This window comes from Lampris incognitus, chromosome 11, assembly GCF_029633865.1.
Source record: "Lampris incognitus isolate fLamInc1 chromosome 11, fLamInc1.hap2, whole genome shotgun sequence".
In the NCBI taxonomy this organism is placed as follows: domain Eukaryota; kingdom Metazoa; phylum Chordata; class Actinopteri; order Lampriformes; family Lampridae; genus Lampris; species Lampris incognitus.
Window position 1 is genome coordinate 50894449 of NC_079221.1, and position 22544 is coordinate 50916992.

The following is a 22544-nucleotide window of genomic DNA, read 5'->3' on the forward strand; positions in this document are numbered from 1 at the left end:
TCTGATCTCACCAGTTTGTGTTTCCCCACCTGCACATTGTTTCTACCAAGTCCCTGTTTGTGTTTTACACTGTTGAGTTTCAGTTAAAACAACACCTGAAAAAAGGAATTCTATGTGTTTATGTGATGTAATGAGTAACACATCTGTCCTTTCACAGAGATTTCCAGATGTACATGTGAGAGAATGAAGGCCTTCACTTTCAGTCTGTTTGTGTGTTTCTGTTTTCAGGATCAAGCAGTCAGGTCACTGTGACTCAGACTCCTTCAATGAAAGCTGCCAATGTGGGAGGATCAGTCAGTCTGGCATGCAAACTGAGTCAACCTGTTAATACTGTTTGTGGTAGTGACAGGAGACCCTGTTTCTCCTGGTACCAACAGAAACCTGGAGAAACTCCTAAACTCCTCATTTATAACATAAACACTCTTCAGTCAGGAACTCCATCGAGGTTTAGTGGCAGTGGGTTTGGGACTGACTTCACCCTGACCATCAGTGGAGTCCAGGCTGAGGATACAGCAGTTTACTACTGTCAGAGTTTCCACCGTATCAATAGTGAGTGGGTGTTCACACGGTGATAGAGAGCCGTACAAAAACCTCCCTCTGTTTCACAGTGACTGATCTGCCAGCTGGGACATACGGTAAGCTCTATAACAACAACATCACCATTAATAACAATAATGATAATAACAATAATAATAATAATATAAATAATAATAATAACAATAATAATAACAAAAATATAATTGTAGTAATATGTTTTTCTTGGTCTTCTTCTAATATATGGTATTAGTTGCATTGTCTGTTTTTCTATTCTATTATTGTTATCGTATTACTGGTTTCATACTAATGCACAAATAAAAAAATATGAAATATTCTTTTCAAATTTGTCAGTTTTGTCAGTGTTTCTCTTTTGTTGTCCTCACATCTGTATACATCCTATGATCACACAAAAAGTGCCATTTCAATAAAATGGAAAGTAAATCCTACATGACATGAAAGTGTGAGATTTACTTTGAAAAATTACTGAACCCCCCCAACCTCTGAAACCAGAGTTTAGCCTCCTCAGAAAATGGACAAAATAAATGTGGTCATCCATTGCTAAAAGTCGGTGCTTCACACATTATGTTTTGAAAACTGCTGATTTCAGAGTTTTCAGTCACGTTGCCTTGTTGTTTGAGAGCAATGTAAAAGAATTATGATTTTAACCAAATATAACCTGATGCACCAACATGTTTAATGATGTGTTCACCTACATGGTGCAATAATTAAATCAAATGATCATTAATGGTGTGATTATCACCTTCTTTAAATAAATTAACATACAACTGCCACAAGTATGTAAGTAAGAATTTGCCGCTTAAAATATTTTCGTTGGTTTTGTGTACAAAATAATCTCCTATTGACATGTCGAGTGGATTTTTTTTCTATCAAGTTATATATTTATTTAGTGGCAATTATAAAAAGTATAATCAAATTCAAAATTTAAATAATTCCTTGAAAAGTTAGAAATTGGAATATATTTTGTTCAGTTTTGAAAGCAGAAGTTTTACTTAACAACATTGAGAATTTGCTGCCCAAATATCTTTTCAAAATATCATCCTGACATTTATTTAAAGTTTAATAAAAGCAGTCATATTTTAGAATTACCAAATTTTTCTTTTGGTTTTTATCATTTGTCAATGTTGTGTCCAATTTTAACATTTCTGGTGTTGTATGTGTAGTGAGAAAGAGTCTCAATCCCAAGGGAAATGTTTTTTGGAGGAAACAGAAAACACTGGAAATAATTAACAATAACAATAATAATAATAATAATAATAATAATAATAATAACAATAATAATAATAATAATAATAATAATAATAATAATAATAATAATAATAATAATAATAATGGGGGTATGGGGTACCGGGGCAGTTGCTACAAGCCATCCGGTCCTTGTTTAACCAAAGTGAGAGCTGTGTCTGCATTCTCGGCACAAAGTCAAACACGTTTTCAGTGGGTGTCGGACTCCGCCAAGGTTGTCCCTTGTCTCCGATTCTGTTTGTGATATTCATGGACAAGATCTCAAGGCGCAGCCAAGGTGAGGAGTGTGTCCGTTTTAGAAACCTCAGAATTGCGTCTCTGCTCTTAGCAGATGATGTGGTTTTCTTGGCTTCATCAGAACGTGACCTCCAGCGAGCACTGGGGCGGTTTCCAGCTGAGTGTGAAATGGCCGGGATGAGAGTCAGCACCTCCAAGTCTGAGGCCATGGTCCTCTACTGGAAAATGGTGGATTGCTCCCTCCGGGTTGGGGATGAGTTGTTGCCTCAAGTGAAGGAGTTCAAGTATCTCGGGGTCTTGTTCACGAGTGAGGGTAGGATGGAGCGGGAGATTGACAGGCGGATTGGTGCAGCATCAGCAGTAATGTGGACGTTGTACCGGACCTTTGTGGTGAAGACGGAGCTGAGCCAGAAGGCAAAGCTCTCAATTTACCAGTCAATCTTCGTTCCAACCCTCACCTATGGTCATGAGCTGAAATTAGTTTCCTCCGTAGGGTGTCTGGGCTCAGCCTTAGAGATATAGGGTGAGGAGCTCGGACATCCGGAGGGAGCTCAGAGTAGAGCCGCTGCTCCTTCGCGTCGAAATGAGCCAGTGGAGGTGGTTCAGGCATCTGATTAGGATGCATCCTGGGCGCCTTCCTTTGGAGGTTTACTGGGTACGGCCAACTGGGAGGAGATCCCGGGGTAGACCCAGAACTCGCTGGAGGGACTTCGTGTCCAATCTGGCCTGGGAACGTGTTGAATTAACGTTAGCCATCCTACAGCGAATTAATTGTCTTGCCAAGACATAAACAAAGTGTGCCATTCAGGCGGAAAATGACACACACCCACACTGTGCTCTTGCGTTCGAACAAGAGAAGAATAATATTTGACACATGCGCAGATCTATATATACAATACGGGTCCTCACAGGATCAAAAAGCTGGTCATTGACAATGCGTGGATGAGACTGCATTAGATCACATGTTCAACACCCCCACTCAGGCTCATCTTTATAGCAGTGTCAAAATAACAAAAAACAGAAACAAAATAATGTCACCCATGATCCCTTACACCAGTAGACTGTTTTTCATAGACACAATTGTCTGCTGCGTTCTGTTCAAAACCATTTTCTACCAGGTGATCAGGAAATAGCTTATTCCAATTACGTCCAGATTGCTTTAGACCATACAAAGACTTGTTGAGTTTACATACTAAATGTTCATTAGTTTTAGACTTTACTTCAAATCCCTCAGGTTGCTCGATGTAAACCTCACAATCTATTGGAGCGTGTAACTAAGCTGTTTTGACATCCATTTGGTGGAGCACAAGGTCATCCTGTGCGGCTTTCTGCATGAGAATCCTCACTGAGGTCATGCTAGCGGTCGGAGAGAAGGTCTCCTTGTAATCTATACCTTCTACCTGGCTGTACCCCTTTGCTACATATCTAGCTTTGAAAGTCTCAGGTTGGTCAGGGCTTTCTTTGACAGCAAAAACCCAACGCTCCCCCACTGCTCTTTTTCCCTTTTGCAGTGGACACAGGGTGAAGGTGTCATTCTCTTTTAATGAGGTAAATTCGTCCTCCATTGCTTTGACCCACTTCTGAGATCTTTCAGAGCTAATAGCCTCTGTATATGTTTTGGGTACATCATAGACAGCTCTATAGAAATAATCCACCTCCTGTTCATCTTCAATATGTTCAGTCTTACACTGATAGTCCCTAAGATATGCTGGTGGTCTACTTCTGTCTGGGTAGCGGCGTGTGCCCCCACTATCATCTTGAACCCTAGGTGATGTGCCACTTTCACCCCTTGCCTCTGTAGGCGCTGTCTGACTAGCCTGGGGCTGTTCACCCATCCTAGTTGGTGCTCCATTCAGCTCAGTGTCATCATAACAATCATCATCAGAATAGTCATGTAGACCTGTCTGGCTCTGGCTGCCCTTCAATATGGGCTTGACTTGTCTGTGCTTTGACACTCTCCCTGTCTCTGGGAAGTACACGTTGTATGCAGGGCTATATTTGTCATACCCTATGAAAATGCCCTTTTCACACCTTGGATCAAGTTTCTTTTTGTCTTGCTTATAAGCGTAACACTCAGTACCAAATACCATCATGTGAGCAATATTGGGAGTTTTACCTGTGAAAGCACTATATGGAGTTAGCCCAAGTCGCTTGCAATAGCATCTGTTGCGTATCTGTGCAGCCGTTTGCACTGCAAACCTCCATAGCTTTTTTGGTAATTTACTCTCAATAAGCATGCACCGGCCCATGTCAAATAATGTTCTCCAATTTCTCTCTGCTGTGCCGTTTTGATGCGGCGAATAAGGAGCACTAGTCTGATGACCGATCCTGTTCTCCCTAAGAAGGTCTTGGAACTCTCTCCCCAGTGAATTCTGTACCATTGTCAGAGCGTATAGTCTTGACTTTCCCGTATGGGGCAGTATCAGCTAGGAATTTCTCTGTGGCTCTGGATGTGTCGCTTTTTGTCTTAAGGAAATAGGTCCAAGTCATACCACTATAGTCATCTGTGAAGGCTACTGTGTATCTATACCCATCTCTGTCGGTTGGGTCCATAGGACTACACAGGTCAGTGTGAACTACTTCTAGTATCTCTGTAGCTTTGCTATCGGCCTGTCTGTTTCTCCTCTCAACAGTTTTGCCCTCTATACATATGTCACAGTTGAGAGTGGACTTATCACACTTTCCCTTGATTTTCATGCCATCGACCACATTCTCCAATCGGGAGACATCATCAAAGTTACAGTGTCCAAGTACTCTGTGCCACGGTTGAATATCATGACACACCTTGACCTTGTCATTGTTTTCATCAGTAACCGTGGGCAGATAATACAGTTTACCACATACCTCAATGTTAAACCTTGTAGCATCATTGACACCCATCCAGTTATCACCATCTTAGAAATGCAATTCTGCCCCGTTGCCTGTAGCTGCCCTCACAGAGAACATATCTTGTGGAAAGGTTGGTATATACAAAGCATTTTTCAGTAGTGCTCTCACCTTGTGACCCTTACTGTCTACAAGGGAGATTTCTGCTTCTCCTCTGGCTTTGGCAACCCCAGTAACTTTAGTACCATCAGCTAGTTCAGTCACATGGTTCTCAGGTCTGAAAGCTTTATCGATAGTCTTAAACTTCTTAAAGTCACTTATCATGTGCGATGTCGCACCACAGTCCACCATTAAGCCTTTAGTGTTAACCGCCATCTTCACTGGACTACCGCTACCGATCAGCTTAAAACAATACTGTTGTAGGGTGATGTTATGCAGCCAACAGCTCCCCCTGGGGGCACTGATTGATGTATATTTGCCCTGTGTAACATGCCTCAGTTGCATTATGGGCACAGCCGGTGAATACATGTTACTAAGCGACACAGACCGACTCTGTCTGTTATTTATATGCACCTACACCTACAACATGGTATCAGAAGCTGTATTGGAACCCAACGTGAGTCTTACGTTGCCTGTTGCTTGAACAGCGTGTTTTACTAAGCGTAGCTAGAAGTTTCAGTTAGCCTGCTAGCATTAGCATCGAGCCAAGACGATGGCTTCCAGTATTCCGCCGCCGGAGCCCATGAAGATGACTGGGGATCTTCACAGCAACTGGGCTAGTTTTCCATCAGAGTTTGAGGATTATTTGCTTGCGACCGGGATCGAGAAGGCAGAGAAGCCGGTGCAGGCAGCGACGCTCCGGAGGCTAATGGGGAAGGAAGCCTCCATGTTTACGTGCACAACCTGGGACTCACAGCGGAAGAGCAGAAAGATGCCGGAGCGATACTCTACAAACTGGGAGAATACTTCACACCTACCAAAAACGTCATCTTTGAGAGGTATGTTTTTGGCAACCTTAAACAAGAGGAAGGAGAACCTGTGGATGCTTTTGCCACGAGACTGAGAGAAAAGGCTGCCACATGTGAATATGGAGCTATAAGAGACGAGCTCATAAGGGACAGGCTTGTTCTGGGAACAACTGATGAGGGCGCCAGCCGACGCATGCCAAGAGAAAAGGAGCTTAAGTTGGAGGGAGCTATTGACATTTGCCGTGCAGCGGAGGTGTTGGACAATAAGTTAACATCCATGTCACTTAGCAGCTCTGTGACTGCGGAGAGCATCAATGTAGCACATGGACAGCGACCAGGACGGAGACCTACCAGCAGGCCATCCGAGCCCACCAACACATCTGCACAGCCGCAGAGAGGCACAGGTGAATGCAAGTACTGTGGCACACCGCACAGACGGGGGCGAGACCTGTGCCCCGCATTTGGAAAGTCATGTCGCTTGTGTGGCACTGCTAATCACTTTGCCAAAGTATGCATGAAAAGAGGCCAGCAAGCACGTCAGTTGAACGCTGTGGATGACCCGCCGCTAGGGGACCCGGAGGACAGCGACCGCGATGAGAGGGATGTGTACACGGCTGAGAGCGTGGGGGCTGTGAACACTCAAAGGAAAAAGTGGTTTGTAAACCTGCCACGGCACAGAGGGGTCCAGAGGTGCCAGCTTGACTCTGGAGCCACCTGCAACGTGATGAGCTTGAAAGACAAGATGAGACTGGCGCCTAGAGTGCCTCTTCAGAAAAGTCTCACCAGGCTGAGACTCTACAACAGTTAGTGGATGAGCTCAATGGGCGTGTACAGCACACAGTGTGTCATCAGGGGCAAGACGCACAGACTGGACTTTGAAGTTGTGCGCACCAGCCAGAAGCCCTTGCTTTCAGGGGAGACATGCGAGAGACTTGGCTTGATACACTTCACCATTCCCGAAGAGCTGAATAAAGTGGAGCACTGCAAGACAGGTGAGCTAACCAAAGGCTGTCTCATTAACACTTACAATGACGTGTTCACCAGCCCAGTCGAGTCACTGCCGAGTGAGGTTTACTTCGAGTTGGATAGCACTGTGGCCCCTGTCCAGTGCGCACCAAGAAATGTCCCGGTGGCCCTCAAGGCAGCTGTTAAGGCGCAGCTGGACCAATATGAAAAGGATGGACACTTAACCACAGTCACTCAGTCCACAGACTGGATTAGCAATCTGGTCATAGTGAAGAAGCCAGACAAATTGAGGCTTTGCATCGACCCCAAGCCACTTAACCGAGCCCTGAAAAGGTCCCATTACCTCATGCCCACTTTAGATGACGTGCTGTACAAGCTGCCTAAGGCACGTATCTTCACCCTGGAGGATGCGCGCGACGCATTCTTGCAGTGTCGCCTGGATGAGGAGAGCAGCCTGATGACAACGTTCTGGACGCCGTGGGGTAGAAAGCGATGGCTGAAGCTCCCTTTCGGCGTGTCAGTCGCACCAGAGCTGTACCAGAGGAAACAACATGAGCTGCTGGCCGGTCTGAAAGGAATTGAGCCCATAGCCGATGACATCCTCATAGTCGGCTGTGGGGACATGGAGGAGGAGGCCGTTCGCAACCACGACGCAAACCTCATTGCTCTGATGGACAGATGCAGGGAAGTGAAGCTGAGGCTGAGCATAAAAAAGCTACAGTTTCGTGTGAGGGAGGTCCGCTTCCACGGCCACATACTGTCGGCGGAGGGCCTCAAAGCTGATCCCGAGAAGGTCAGGGCAGTCCTGGACATGCCAAACCCCACGGATGCAAAAGGCGTTCAGCGGTGTGTCGGCTTCGTTAACTATTTATCGAGGTTCATGCCCCGCTTGTCAGAGGTGTGTGAACCGCTGAGAAGGTGGCTGGACAAAGGTGTGCTGTGGCACTGGTTGCCCAAACATGATGCTGCTATGAAAGAAATCAAAACGCTGGTCACGGCGGTGCCAGTACTACGTTACTATGATGTCAGCAAGCCAGTCACCATACAGAGCGACTCCAGTCAGACCGGTTTGAGCTGCTGCCTGCTTCAGGGGGGACAGCCGGTCGCGTTCGCCTCCCGCGCGCTGAACCAGACGGAGCAAAACTATGCACAGATTGAGAAGGAGTGCCTGAGCATCGTATTCGCTTGTCAACGCTTCCACTACTACCTATATGGGAGGGGTGATGTGACTGCAGAGACTGACCACCGCCCGCTGGTGTCAATCTTCACTAAGCCCCTTCTCAGTGCACCAAAGCGCCTTCAAAGCATGCTCCTCACACTTCAGAACTACTGCCTCACGGTGATGTACAAGCCAGGCCCTGAAATGTACATCAGTGACACGCTCAGCAGAGCCACCACCCCGCCACAGAGAACGGACACTCAGTACAGACGTGAAATGGTCTGCAGCATGCAGCAGGTGCAGTACGACACGGCAGCCATTCAGCAGGCAGACTATCTAAACGTCACCAGCCAACGCATCGCACAGATTCGAAAACACACAGAGGAGGATGTGTGTCTTCAAACACTCAAGTCGGTCATGCTGGAGGGATGGCCAGAACACAAAGAGGAGAGCCCCATAGCCGTCAGAGAATACTGGGCCATCAGAGATGAAATAAGCCCACAGGACGGTGTGCTTTTTAGGAGCCAGCGTGTCATCATTCCGAAAGCTATGCGTCCTGAGATGCTGAAACGGATCCACTACAACCATGTGGGGGGTGAGGCTTGTTATAGACCGGCCCGGGATACTCTCTACTGGCCAAATATACAGGGGGGAATCAAAGACTATGTGCAGCAGTGCTCAGTGTGTAACGAGTATGCACACGAGCAACAGAAAGAGACTATGATGTCACACCCGCTCCCCACACGTCCCTGGCAGCTGGTGAGCATGGACTTGTTCAGCTACGCAAGGCAGGACTTCCTGCTCATGATGGATCACTATTCAGACTTCTGGGAGATTGATCTACTCCCAGACCTGTCGGCAGAAACGACCATCCGAAGGTGCAAGGCGCAGTTTGCACGGTACGGTATCCCTGACCGGGTCATTTCCGACTGCGGAGGTCAGTTTGATTGTGGAGAGTTTCGGGCGTTTGCGAGGGAGTGGGGCTTCGAACATGTCATGTCCTCCCCGAGACACCCAAAAGCTAACGGCAAAGCAGAGTCTGCAGTGAAGATTGTGAAAGGCCTATGCAGAAAAGCAGACCGGGCCGACGAAGACCCCTGGAAGGCTTTTCTACACTGGAGAAACACGCCCACTGAGGACATGCGCTGCAGCCCAGCACAACGGCTGATGTCACGGAGGCTGAGAACTCTTCTCCCTGTGGCCGACCAGCTGCTAGCACCTCAGATCATCCCTGGGGTCACAGACAAGCTGAAGGTGAAGCATCAGGCAGCGAAGTTGACATATGACAGAACTGCGAGGGATCTGCCAGAGCTAAACGTCAGCCAGCCTGTCAGGATGAAACCAATCCCGGGTGACAGGACAGGCCGATGGAGGAGAGGTGTATGCCTGCAGCAGGTGGGACCGCGGTCCTATCTCGTCAACGTGGAGGGAACCACGTACCGTCGCAACAGGGTTGATCTCCGACCAGCGGAGGGCGCCCCTCCACAGCCGTCAGCCCACACAGAACGGCCACCGGAGCAGCCTGTGGGTGTGGGTGCAGCTGAAGGGGGCCATGTGGGCGGGGGCAGCATGGAGGAAGTCGTCAGCAGCCCTGCGATGTCTCCAAGGTCATCAGCCCCGAGGTCGCCGCCATCTCCCCCACAGGCTGTGACCACACCATGCCGTGAGTTACAGGGCCGGGCCTTCTCCTGGAGCGGGAGGCAGATTAAGCCTCCAGAAAGACTTGACCTCTAGGTCATACACTGTGCTGAGATTGACACACACATGCTCACACGCACACACACACACACACACACACACACACACTGGACTGTGGACATTAAAAAAAAAACGAAACAAAAACTGTGATGTTCACTTCTAATGTTCTTATTCAGTGGTCTTGTGGATGTTCTGATGCTGCCATTTTGTCGTTATTGTTCTGCAGAGGTTTTGGTGGATATTGACTTGCTGTTCCTTCTTGATGCAGTATTTCCAATGCACTACTTTAATATTGGGATATGAGCACTAATGTTCTAACGGCTAATACTATCCATTATATTACTTAGTATTGTATTCTACGAAAGGAAGGGAGATGTTTTAGCGGTGGGTAGATGGACCATGTCAGTCGGTACTTCTGTTGTTTTCTTTTGATTATTTTATTGAGAGATATGTAAACTAATGTCTTTGCATGTGTGATGTGCCTGTTATAATGCAGGCCAGGGGTTTTTCTTGGATTGGGAAGATCGCGCTTGGTGTTTCATCCCCCAAGATGGCGAGCCACCTATAGGAGCCCTGCTGGATCCACGTGGTCTGTCTGCGGCTTCAGACAGCTCATTCTCAGGACAGCAGCCTACAGATTCGAGCACCTGGATTGTGGTAGGACTGACATTTCCAGTTTGTTACTGCAAAACGCAGTTGGACTCAGTGGACCAACAATGGACTTTCCAAAGAGGACGGATTATAGCCTACATTGATAATTGATTTTGATTTTTGATCTGATATTGTATTGTTAATTGCTGTATCGGCTGAGTTTATTACTCATTCATACTGTTCATGGGGTAATGCAATTGTGTGTTACTTTTGGCATTCTGATTTACTGGTTAAGTAACTTACGGTTAATGGAAATTAGACCTGAAACTTAAAGGCCTAATGGAACACAATAGAACATAAAACAAATTAACATAATTTGTCAACTCAAACAAGAGATAACTTCAAATTAGAATTAAAAGGATCCTAAATTAGAACTAAAATATCTATCTAAATTATCTGAAACTCAAAATAGTGGTTTAATGAGGGTTGAATCATAAAACAAGAGGTTTCAAGGAATTTATCCATTCTCACTGTGTTATTGTGTAATTGTGTACGTTTCTCTGTCTATGTTTACAATTCTTTATATACGTAAAAACAAGCCGGTAGTTCAAACTTTATCCCTGGTCTGTGGTCTGCAATCATTTGATACTAGTTATAAACTGCTCCTAGGAACCTAGAACTGGTCCTAGTCAACTGTCAACATCTACAGTGCTACACATGCAGATGAGATACATGTAGGTGTGATGGGTGTCACTGAGTGACAGGAGTTGAGTCTGTCCTTATAAACCACCGAGTGGGACTGATGCACAGAGTCTCCTCCATGCAGACCTGCCTTTGTTTAGCTGCTACTGATAAAGAACTGTTGTCTTCACACTGACGCTGAAAATAAGCTTTTGCTTTACCGTGGCCAAGTAAATGTTTAACTGGACTTTCCCATTCTCATGGCAACTTCTGTTTTATGAGCCGCTCTGTTCATAATGTTTGGGGACAACCTCAATTTATTATTATTATTATCATCATCATTATTATTCATTCATTCATTCATTCATTCATTCATTCATTCATTCATTCATTCATTCATTCATTCATTCATTCATCATAAGCCGCTTCTCCGGAGTCGGGTCGCGGTGGCAGCAAGCTAAGTAGGGCACTCCAGACGTCTCTCTCCCCAGCAACGTCCTCCAGCTCCTCCTGGGGTTTCCAAGGCGTTCCCAGGCCAGATTGGACATGTAGTCCCTCCAGCGAGTTCTGAGTCTACCCCGGGATGTCCTCCCAGTTGGCCGTACCCAGTAAACCTCCAAAGGAAGGCGCCCAGGATGCATCCTAATCAGATGCCTGAACCACCTCCACTGGCTCATTTCTACGCAAAGGAGCAGCGGCTCTACTCTGAGCTCCCTCCGGATGTCCGAGCTCCTCACCCTATCTCTAAGGCTGAGGCCAGACACCCTACGGAGGAAACTCATTTCAGCTCATGACCCTAGGTGAGGGTTGGAACGAAGATTGACTGGTAAATTGAGAGCTTTGCTTTCCGGCTCAGCTCCGTCTTCACCACAACAGTCCGGTACAACGTCCACATTACTGCTGATGCTGCACCAATCCGCCTGTCAATCTCCCGCTCCATCCTACCCTCACTCGTGAACAAGACCCCGAGATACTTGAACTCCTTCACTTGAGGCAACAACTCATCCACAACCCGGAGGGAGCAATCCACCATTTTCCAGTAGAGGACCATGGCCTCAGACTTGGAGGTGCTGACTCTCATCCCGGCCATTTCACACTCCGCTGCAAACCGCCCCAGTGCTCGCTGGAGGTCACGTTCTGATGAAGCCAACAAAACCACATCATCTGCTAAGAGCAGAGATGCAATTCTGAGGTTTCTAAAACGGACACACTCCTCACCTTGGCTGCGCCTTGAGATCTTGTCCATGAATATCACAAACAGAATCGGAGACAAGGGACAACCTTGGCGGAGTCCTGATACCCACTGAAAACGTGTTTGACTTTGTGCCGAGAATGCAGACACAGCTCTCACTTTGGTTATACAAGGACCGGATGGCTTGTAGCAACTGTCCCGGTACCCCATACCCCCATTATTATTATTATTATTATTGTTATTTTTATTGTTAATTATTTCCAGTGTTTTCTGTTTCTTCCAAAAAACATTTCCCTTGGGATTGAGACTCTTTCTCACTACACATACAACCAAATAGTTTTAACACCAGAAATGTTAAAATTGGACACAACATTGAAAAATTATAAAAACCAAAAGAAAAATTAGGTCATTCTAAAATATGACTGCTTTTATTAAAGTTTAAATAAATGTCAGGATGATATTTTGCAAAGATATTTGGGCAGCAAATTCTCAACGTTGTTAAGTAAAACTTCTGCTTTCAAAACTGAACAAAATATATTCTAATTTATAACTTTTCAAGGAATGATTTTAATTTTGAATTTGATTATGTTTTATAATTACCACTAAATAAATATATAACTTGATAGAAAAAAAATCCACTCGACATGTCAATAGATTATTTTGTACACAAAACGAACGAAAATATTTTAAGCGGCAAATTCTTACTTACATACTTGTTTTGGCAGTTTTATGTTAATTTATTTAAAGAAGGTGATAATCACACCATTAATGATCATTTGATTTAATTATTGCACCATGTAGGTGAACACATCATTAAACATGTTGGTGCATCAGGTTATATTTGGTTAAAATCATAATTATTTTACATTGCTCTCAAACAACAAGGCAACGTGACTGAAAACTCTGAAATCAGCAGTTTTCTAAACATATTGTGTGAAGCACCGACTTTTATCAATGGATGACCACATTTATTTTGTCCATTTTCTGAGGAGGCTAAACTCTGGTTTCAGAGGTTGGGGGATTCAGTAATTGTTCAAAGTAAATCTCACACTTTCATGTCATGTAGGATTTACTTTCCATTTTATTGAAATGGTACTTTTTGTGTGATCATAGGATGTATACAGATGTGAGGACAACAAAAGAGAAACACTGACAAAACTGACAAATTTGAAAAGAATATTTCATATTTTTTTATTTGTGCATTAGTATGAAAGCAGTAATACGATAACAATAGAATAGAAAAACAGACAATGCAACTAATACCATATATTAGAAGAAGACCAAGAACAACATATTACTACAATTATATTTTTGTTATTATTGTTATTATTATTATTATTATTACTATTATTATTGTTAATATTATTATTACTGTTATTATTATTATTGTTATTAATGGTGATGTTGTTGTTATAGAGCTTACCGTATGTCCCAGCTGGCAGATCAGTCACTGTGAAACAGAGGGAGGTTTTTGTACGGCTCTCTATCACCGTGTGAACACATACTGACTATTGATATTGTGGAGACTCTGACAGTAGTAAACTGCTGTATCCTCAGCCTGGACTCCACTGATGGTCAGGGTGAAGTCAGTCCCAGACCCACTGCCACTAAACCTCGATGGAGTTCCTGACTGAAGAGTGTTTGTCCAGTAAATGAGGAGTTTAGGAGTTTCTCCAGGTTTCTGTTGGTACCAGGAGAAACAGGGTCTCCTGCCACATTAGCAGGTTGACTCAGTTTACATGCCAGGCTGACTGATCCTCCTACATTGGCAGCTTTCATTGAAGGAGTCTGAGTCACAGTGACCTGACTGCTTGATCCTGAAAACAGAAACACACAAACAGACTGAAAGTGAAGGCCTTCATTCTCTCACATGTACATCTGGAAATCTCTGTGAAAGGACAGATGTGTTACTCATTACATCACATAAACACATAGAATTCCTTTTTTCAGGTGTTGTTTTAACTGAAACTCAACAGTGTAAAACACAAACAGGGACTTGGTAGAAACAATGTGCAGGTGGGGAAACACAAACTGGTGAGATCAGAGAAAGTTCTTTCAGGAGAGGAAAAGTTGAGATGAGGAAAACAAGGAAGACAGTGAATCATCTCTGCCGGTCTTACCTTGAATAAAGGCAGCACATGTCAGGATGAAAATGCTGCTCCAACACATGGTTTTTACCTTTGCTGTCACAATGAACAAGTGTTGGTGGCTTTGCTTTGGACTTGCAGAGTTATAAAGGTTTCATGAGCACTGAAGCATGTCCTTCAAATAAGAAGGGTCCTCTCTATGCAAATGAGCTTCCTGGTGAGACTGCTGTTAGTAGCAGATGTGTATATCATGTCCTGTGAGGACACACCGTCTTGTGTGTGCTACAGCCACTTATTACAGTAGTCACCACCACCTTCTGTGACTAATGCCAAGTTAGATGAAGAAGAAATGATCTTGGATTAAGAACACTCTATAACACTTCATAACACCTTGAGAAGTTATGTGAAATTGTCATGCTTTGATTTCATGATATTCAGATTATACCGTTCACACACTCGAACACAAATCCAGTTCATGATGAAACTGGAAGAAAAAAAAACTTCTCTCAGGGTTTTTCATTTATGTCCAAATACAAGCTCCCCTACATATGCAAATCTTCTTGTTTGTCTTTCAGCTTGTTTCCTGTTTCTCAGGGGTCACCACAGTGGATTTTACAGTTTCCATTGTACTGATGGAAACTGGGCGCAGCATCAATGGAGGCCGTCGTTAACCCAGGCCTTGACCGATCCGGTCTGGTCTTGTCCTCCCCTTTAAGTCCCTTAATAACCTAGCTCCTTCATATCTTTCTGAACTCCTTCATATCCACACGCCCTCCCACACTCTCAGATCCTCTTCTGCTCTCTAACTCACTGCATCTTTGGCCCGCTTGACTACCATGGGGTCTAGAGCCTTCAGTCATTCTGCCCCCCGCCTATGGACCTCTCTCCCACAAGACAGTCACAAGACTGACTCTCTTTCAACCTTCAAATCTCATCTCAAAACGCACCTTTTCAAAATGGCATATTCAGTCTGATCCACGCTTCATTGAGTTTGGTGCAGATGATGTGTCTGTTGTGTTAACTTCTTATTGTCTACCTGCTTTGTTTTGATGCTCTGCTGTCTGATACAGTGCTGCTTGTTTTTTACTGTGTTCTGTAAGGTGCCCACAGATAAAATGGTTTATTGTTATCATCATCATCATCATCATCATCATCATCATCATTATTTATTTTTTTTTGCATTTTTTTTAATCAGCAAAACGATTTGACAAAATTCACGCTGGATACCCTTCCTGACACAACCAGTAACCCTCTGGACGGGGGCACAGGTAAAGCACAGGATGGCGCCACATATACAAAAAACCTCCCTGAAATCAGTTGCTATTGTCTAACATTCCTGATTGTTGTGTCCAGAGATGAACTTAATCCCAAATCAAGTATTGTCTGAGAAGATCTGTGTACCAAGAAGAAACAAACAGGCGAGAACAAGACTGGGTGCTAACTGAAGCTAAAGTCTACTACTACTACTACTACTACTACTACTACTACTACTACTACTACTGCTCCTACTGCTCCTCCTCCTCCTACTACTACTACTATTACTACTAATACTAATACTACTACTTCTACTACTACTACTACTGCTACTACTACTACTACTACTACTACTGCTACTGCTACTACTACTACTACTAATACTACTACTACTAATAATACTACTAATACTGATACTTCTACTACTACTACTGCTACTACTACTAATACTAATACTACTACTAATACTAATACTTCTACTACTACTACTACTGCTGCTACTACTACTACTAATACTACTGCTACTGCTATTACTACTACTACTACTACTACTACTGCTACTACTGCTACTACTACTACTACTAATACTAATACTTCTACTACTACTACTACTACTACTACTACTGCTACTACTACTACTACTACTACTGCTACTGCTACTACTACTACTACTAATACTAATACTTCTACTACTACTACTACTACTGCTACTACTACTACTACTGCTGCTAATACTACTGCTACTACTTTTGGCTGCTCCTGTTAGGGGTCGTCACAGTGGATCATCCATTTCAGTCTAAGTCTAGACAGTCTAGGTCTAAGACAGGGGCATGGACACACGTGCTGTTGCATCATGGTACTTTTTTTGTTTCTAAACTGTGTTGAAACAGTTAAGTTGTGTTCCACTTGATGTCAGACGTCAGAAATTCTAGCTGGTCGGGCACAAAAAGAAGTGCTGCACCTCCCAGTGGCCAGACTGGAAATAACAGGGGACAAATATGGACACCCACAAGAGACTTGACGTTAATATGGCTGGCATTATGTCAGTAATATTTGGCAATGTAAACTGGCCCATTACCAAATAAATGTATCAGCTGTGTTGTAAATTAATATTTCAAACTTGTGTTTGTCCATTTAACACACAGTTTTTTATTTTTCATAAAGTTTGAAACCATTCAATGTTGAAAATCAAAATTATATGTATTTAAGAGAAGACATTGTGAATAATACTGTGTACTATTATGCTATACAGCCTTGCTGAGCTCTAATAAGTGCATCTTGGTGACCTACAGACTGAAAAGAAACACTCTGAGTTTCACACTTCAACTTAAAGGACCAGACGACCCCATTTTTCCAGTAAGAAGTTGAAATTTCGGACATTCCAGCATCATCCGGAACACATAAGTGCATAGTGTAGTGTATGTTTTTGTGCTCGCATTAAAATGTGTACTCACAACTCTTTTAACAGAGATACGTATGTATGTGTTTATTGAAGACGTTGATCACTTCTCCTACTTCGGCAGCCTTCTCTCCTCAAAAACTGACATCGAGTCTGAGGTCAACCATCTCCTGAGTTGTGTCAGTGGTGCTTATGCCAGACTCAGTAAGAGTCTTTGAAGACCGAGACCTAAAGGCCCAAACAAAACTCCTGGTCTACAGAGGGGTGGTTCCCCCCACCCTGCTGTATGAAGCAGAGTCATGGACCACCTACAGCAGGCACCTGAGAGTCCTGGAACAATACCGCCAAAGATCCTTATGAAAGATGCTGAGGATCTGCTGGAAGGACAGACGCACCAACGTCAGTGTTCTGGAAGAAGCCAACATGACTAGCATCACCACCACAATAATGCAGCACCAACTCTGATGGACAGGCCGTGTCATCCGCATGGCCAACACACGTCTCCCCAAAGAGATCCTGTACCCCAGCTGAAGGAAGGTCAGTGAGCTCCCGGCAGGCAAAAGAAAAAAAACTTTTCAAGGACAATATCAAGCCCAGTCTGAAGAAATTCACCATCACATCGAGCACCTGGAAAGACATTGCACTGGATAGATGCTCCTGGAAGAAATCCGTGCAGGAGGTAGCTGCATGTCATGAAATGGAGCTCCACTGTGCTGCAGAGAAAAGACCACAGCACCACAAGGAGACAGAGAACAAGACTCAACCACCACCACCAACCACCTCCACTTTCCCCTGTCCACACTGCACCAAAGTATGTGGATCGCAGATCTGCCTCTACAACCATCTGAAGACCCACAAGTAGACAAACCAATTGAGAGGACAGTCATACTCGCTTCGAGTGACCGCCGATGATGATGATGATGATGATGCATGTGTGTACGTATGTACTTAAGTTTTATGATAACTGTTGCTCAATTCTGATGGTTGTAAAGCACTTTGGCACAAACCTGGCTTGGTGTTGAGTTGCTCTAAAAATAAATGTGACCTTGACCGAGACCTTGTTATTATATCACATGACAGGAACATGTTATAGGAAATGTTCCATCATCTCAGCCTCAATAACATCCTCAAACATTTTATCAATGTTGCAGTGAGAATGTTATTCCTTTATTATGAAACATTGTGGTAATGTTTCATAAAATAAAATTATATAATCTGCTACCTCCACAACATCCCCAAAACATCCTCACAATGCTGCAGACAAAACCTTCTACCTGTGTTAGAATACCACACTACAGGAAGTCTGTGAATGTTCACATTCATCCAGGTCATGGTTGTCCAAAGGAATTGAATCGAGTGCAGCTGGATTTGGTACATATCCGTGAAGACGTTTCGCCTCTCATCCAAGAGGCTTCATCAGTTCGTGCCTTTCTGACTAGACCAAGCAAATCTGACTGGCTGGTGATGAAACTCAGATATTTATCCTCTTTGGAGTCGTTATCGGAGCTACTGATGTCAATGGCTCTTTGTGATCCGATGTTAAGCAGCGACGGTCGTTGGAGGTGTTAGTTTTGACTTCGTTAGTGCTCCATTCAGTGGTCATGAGTCGTTGGAGCCATTAGTGACCGACTGTTGTTCTTGGAGGCTAAGCTTCTTGAGTCTCCTGGGTAGAGATGAAAGGACGGCATTGTAAGTGGGAGATAGGTGGTGTGGCAGACCTCCTCCTCTTTTGAGGGATGACTTTTCCAGTTTCACATAGATAGCTTCCTTCACCCCTATTTCAAACTATCTATCTTCCCTGTCCAAAATGTGTACGTTGCTGTCCTCGAAGGAGTGTGTCTTCTCCTTTAGGTGTAGATAAACTGCTGAGTCTTGTCTTGAGGATTTTGGCCTTCTGTGTTGGGCCATCCGTTTGTGTAGTGGCTGTTTGGTTTCTCCTATGTATAGGTACAGCATACACCAGATTGCTTTTCCGGGTGTGTGGTACACGGTCTTTGGGATGAACCAGTTTGTCAGAGTGTCTTGTTGAGTTTGAAGTATACCAGGATGCGGTGTTTGTTAAAAATTCTCCTGAGTTTCTCGGAGACCCCAGAAACATACGGGATGACTATGTTATTCCTTCTGTTCCTCTTCTCCTCATCGCTCACCCGGTTGGTCTTTCTGGAACGTGTTGCAGTTTTCACAAAGGTCCAACTGGGGTAGCTGCAGGTTTTTAAAGCTTCCCTCAGGTGTTTGTGTTCTTCCCGTTGGGCCTGAGTGCTGTTGGGCACATTATCAGCTCTGTGTTGCAGAGTTCTGATGACGCTCAGTTTGTGTTCCAGAGGGTGGTGTGAGTCGAAAAGTAGATATTGGTCTGTGTGTGTAGGTTTCCTGTAAACCCCAATGTGGAGGCTCCTGTCTTCGCCAATGTGGACGTCACAGTCCAAGAAGGGCAAACTGTTGTACTTTACGTCTTCCCTTGTGAACTTAATGTTCTTGTCCACTGAGTTGATGTGTTTGGTAAACGCTTATACCTCTTATGTTTGGATTTTGACCCATGTGTCGTCCACATATCTGAACCAGTGGCTCGGAGGTGTTCCTCTGAGGAAGTTCAGTGCTCTGTGTTCTACCTCTTCTATATATAAGTTGGCCACAATGGGAGATACCGGTGAGCCCATTGCACAGCTGTGTTTCTGTCTGTAAAACTGGCCCCTGAATTGGAAATATGTAGTGTTCAGGCAAAGGTCCAGTAGTTGGCAAATCTGGTCTGGGCTGAGGTTGGTCCTATTGTGGAGGGTGTTGTCACGTAGCAATTGTTGCCTCACAGTTTCCAAAGCCTCCGTGGTTGGGATGCAGGTGAATAACGAGGTCACGTCGTAGGATATCATGGTTTCATCCGGTTCCATTTTTACGCCTTGGACCTTGTCCTCGAAATCAATGGAGTTTTGGATATGGTGAGGTGTTTCGCCCATTAAAGGGGTCAAGATGTTGGAACTCCATCGAGGTTTAGTGGCAGTGGGTCTGGGACTGACTTCACCCTGACCATCGGTGGAGTCCAAGCTGAGGATACAGCAGTTTACTACTGTCAGAGTCTCCACAGTATCAATAGTCAGGCTGTGTTCACACGGTGATAGAGAGCCGTACAAAAACCTCCCTCTGTTTCACAGTGACTGATCTGCCAGCTGGGACATACGGTAAGCTCTATAATAACAATGATAATAACAATAACAACAACAACAATAATAATGATAATAATATAATAATAAAAATCACAATAATAATAATGACAATAATATAACAATAATAATGACAATAAACAATAATAAACATAATAATAATAATAATAGTAATAATAATAGTAATAACAATGATATTAATAATAATAATAAATATAGCCGCAAGCGGCGATTAATGGGGTCCAAGCAGTATTGCAGCCGCCATGTGTCCGATCTGTTTCATATTTGGTACATGGCCTCTATGTGCCACAAATAATAAGCCTATCAAGTTTCATGAAGATTGGCCGTTCACACTAGCAGATATTAGCTGCTGAATTTTGATTGGCTGTTTGGCAGCCATTTTGGTAATCCAGCCAATCAGCACTTTAGGCAATGTAGCCAAATGGGTCCAAGTATAAGTATACCAAATTTCAGATTTTTTGATAAAGCGGTTTTTGAGATGTCGGATTACTTGGGTCGCCTGTGTCCTAGACGATTACCGTAATTTTTTAAAATGTCGTAACACTTCCATTGCTTCAGAAACATGTGCCAGAGTTTCCAAAACTGGACCAGACGGTGTCTGATTTCTTGCGTCCTAGCCGACTGCCGTAAAAAGAAAAAGTATGTCGTTATACCCAGGTGTCCTGGCGGGTGGTATGTAGAGCTGCAGCGCTTCCACACCAAATAAGTCAAAATAGCGGGCAAACTATATGACTGACATAGGTAGTCCCCATAGTAAAGTTGTTGAGCACATTGAGATGCATGGGTCGATTAAGTTTTGTGTTGATCTGACTTATGCTGTGGGAGTTATGGCTTTTGAAGCATGACCCTTTGTTATAGCGCCACCATCTGGCTGACATGGGTGATTTGTAGTGCCAGAGTAGGGGGGACCGTATGAATCCACCTACCAAATTTGGTTGGTCTAGGACTTATGGTTGCTGAGCCTCAGACACATTTAGCTGAGAAACCGCGCCCAAACTAATACAAGTCAAAATGGCGGGCAAACTATATGGCTGACATATGTGGTCCCAATAACAAAGTTGTAGAGCACATTCAGATGCATAGGTCTGTGCAATTTTGTGTTGATCTGACTTATGGTGTGGGAATTACGCATGACCCTTTTGTTATAGCGCCACCATCTGGCTGACATAGGTGATTTGTGGTGCCTGAGTGGTGGGGGGCCATAGGAATCCACGTACCAAAGTTGGTTGGTCTAGGACTTACGGTTGCTGAGCCTCACACACTTTTAGCGGAGAAAAATAATAATAATCCTAACAAATACAATAGGGTTCCAGCAGCTTCGCTGCTTGGACCCCTAATAATAATGTACAAATGTTCCTGTCATGAGTAATATTAGTATTGTGGCGGACACTAGGGGCTATGCCTCTCACCCAGCAGGACTGCTAGCTGGGGGCGTGGTTTACGTTTCCGGGGCTTGCTGGTGCAGGGTTGTTCCTGCTGCGGTTGGTTTTGGAGTTGAGGAATAAACATCAAACTCGCCTTCGTCCGCTGTGTTTTTCCTCATCCTGCCACATTGGTGACCCCGAATTGAACATGTTTGGAGCAGAAGAGGAGTGTGAATCCACTTCGGCCACGCCGCCCCAACTCTCACAGCCGGCCGTTCTCGCCGCGGCTGTGAAGCTCCCAGAGTTCTGGCAGAGCGACCCGGCTTCGTGGTTCCAGCATGTCGAGGCGCTGTTCCACCTGCGTGGAATCTACGCGGACGACTCCAGATACTATTTGGTCGTCGCTGCGCTGGACCAGCAGTCCACACGCCGGGTCATGCAAACATCTTCTGCTCCGGAGGTACAGCCTATCTGCCGCAGTGAGGGCAGATAGAATCCTTTCCCTATCCGGTTTGGGCGACGGGACGGCTGTGGATCTCATGGACAATATGCTGTCGCTGCTAGGCTCAGACGAAGGTGGATTCCTTTTCCCGCACGTTTTCATGCGCCAGCTTCCGTCTCCTGTGCGCGCGGCTTTGGCTAACTCCCCGTGTCTGGCCGCTGGTGACTGCCGAGGTTTGGCTGAGGAGGCCGATCGGGTCCTGCTGGCTACCAGACGGTTCTCTGTGCAGAGTCTGGCATCGGAGCCTCTGCAGCCGGCGTCGGAGGACGCGGACCCGGCAGTGGTGGCTGGAGTGACTGCCCGGAGACGGCGCGGGAGCGGCCTCTGTTTCTTCCACCAGCGGTTCGGCGGCAAGGCGAGGCGCTGCGTCCCTCCGTGCACGTTTGGGGCGGCGGGAAACTCCCGGGCAGCGCTCGGTAGCAGCTGTGGGCGCTGGCGGACGTAGTGAGCTGCTCTTCATTAAGGACACGATGTCAGAAAGACGGTTTCTGGTGGACTCAGGCTCGCAAAAGAGCCTACTCCCTCCTGCTAAGACAGACAGGTCGGCCGAAGGCGGCGGCCCACTGTTGAGTGCAGTTAACGGTTCGTCCATTGCGACGTTTGGCACAAGGTTGGTGACTGTTTGCTTCCGCGGGCGCCATTTT

The 22544-nt window shown here is 45.0% G+C and overlaps 1 protein-coding gene across 1 annotated transcript in view; it reads left to right on the forward strand.

Annotated features, from left to right (window-relative positions):
• LOC130120630 (immunoglobulin kappa light chain-like) overlaps positions 1 to 22544 on the forward strand; it is a 60250-nt gene that overhangs the window by 146 nt on the left and 37560 nt on the right. The window contains exon 2 of the mRNA XM_056289283.1: positions 229 to 559. Coding sequence (XP_056145258.1) covers positions 229 to 559 — 331 coding nt within the window. The remainder of the gene's footprint in view (positions 1 to 228; positions 560 to 22544) is intronic.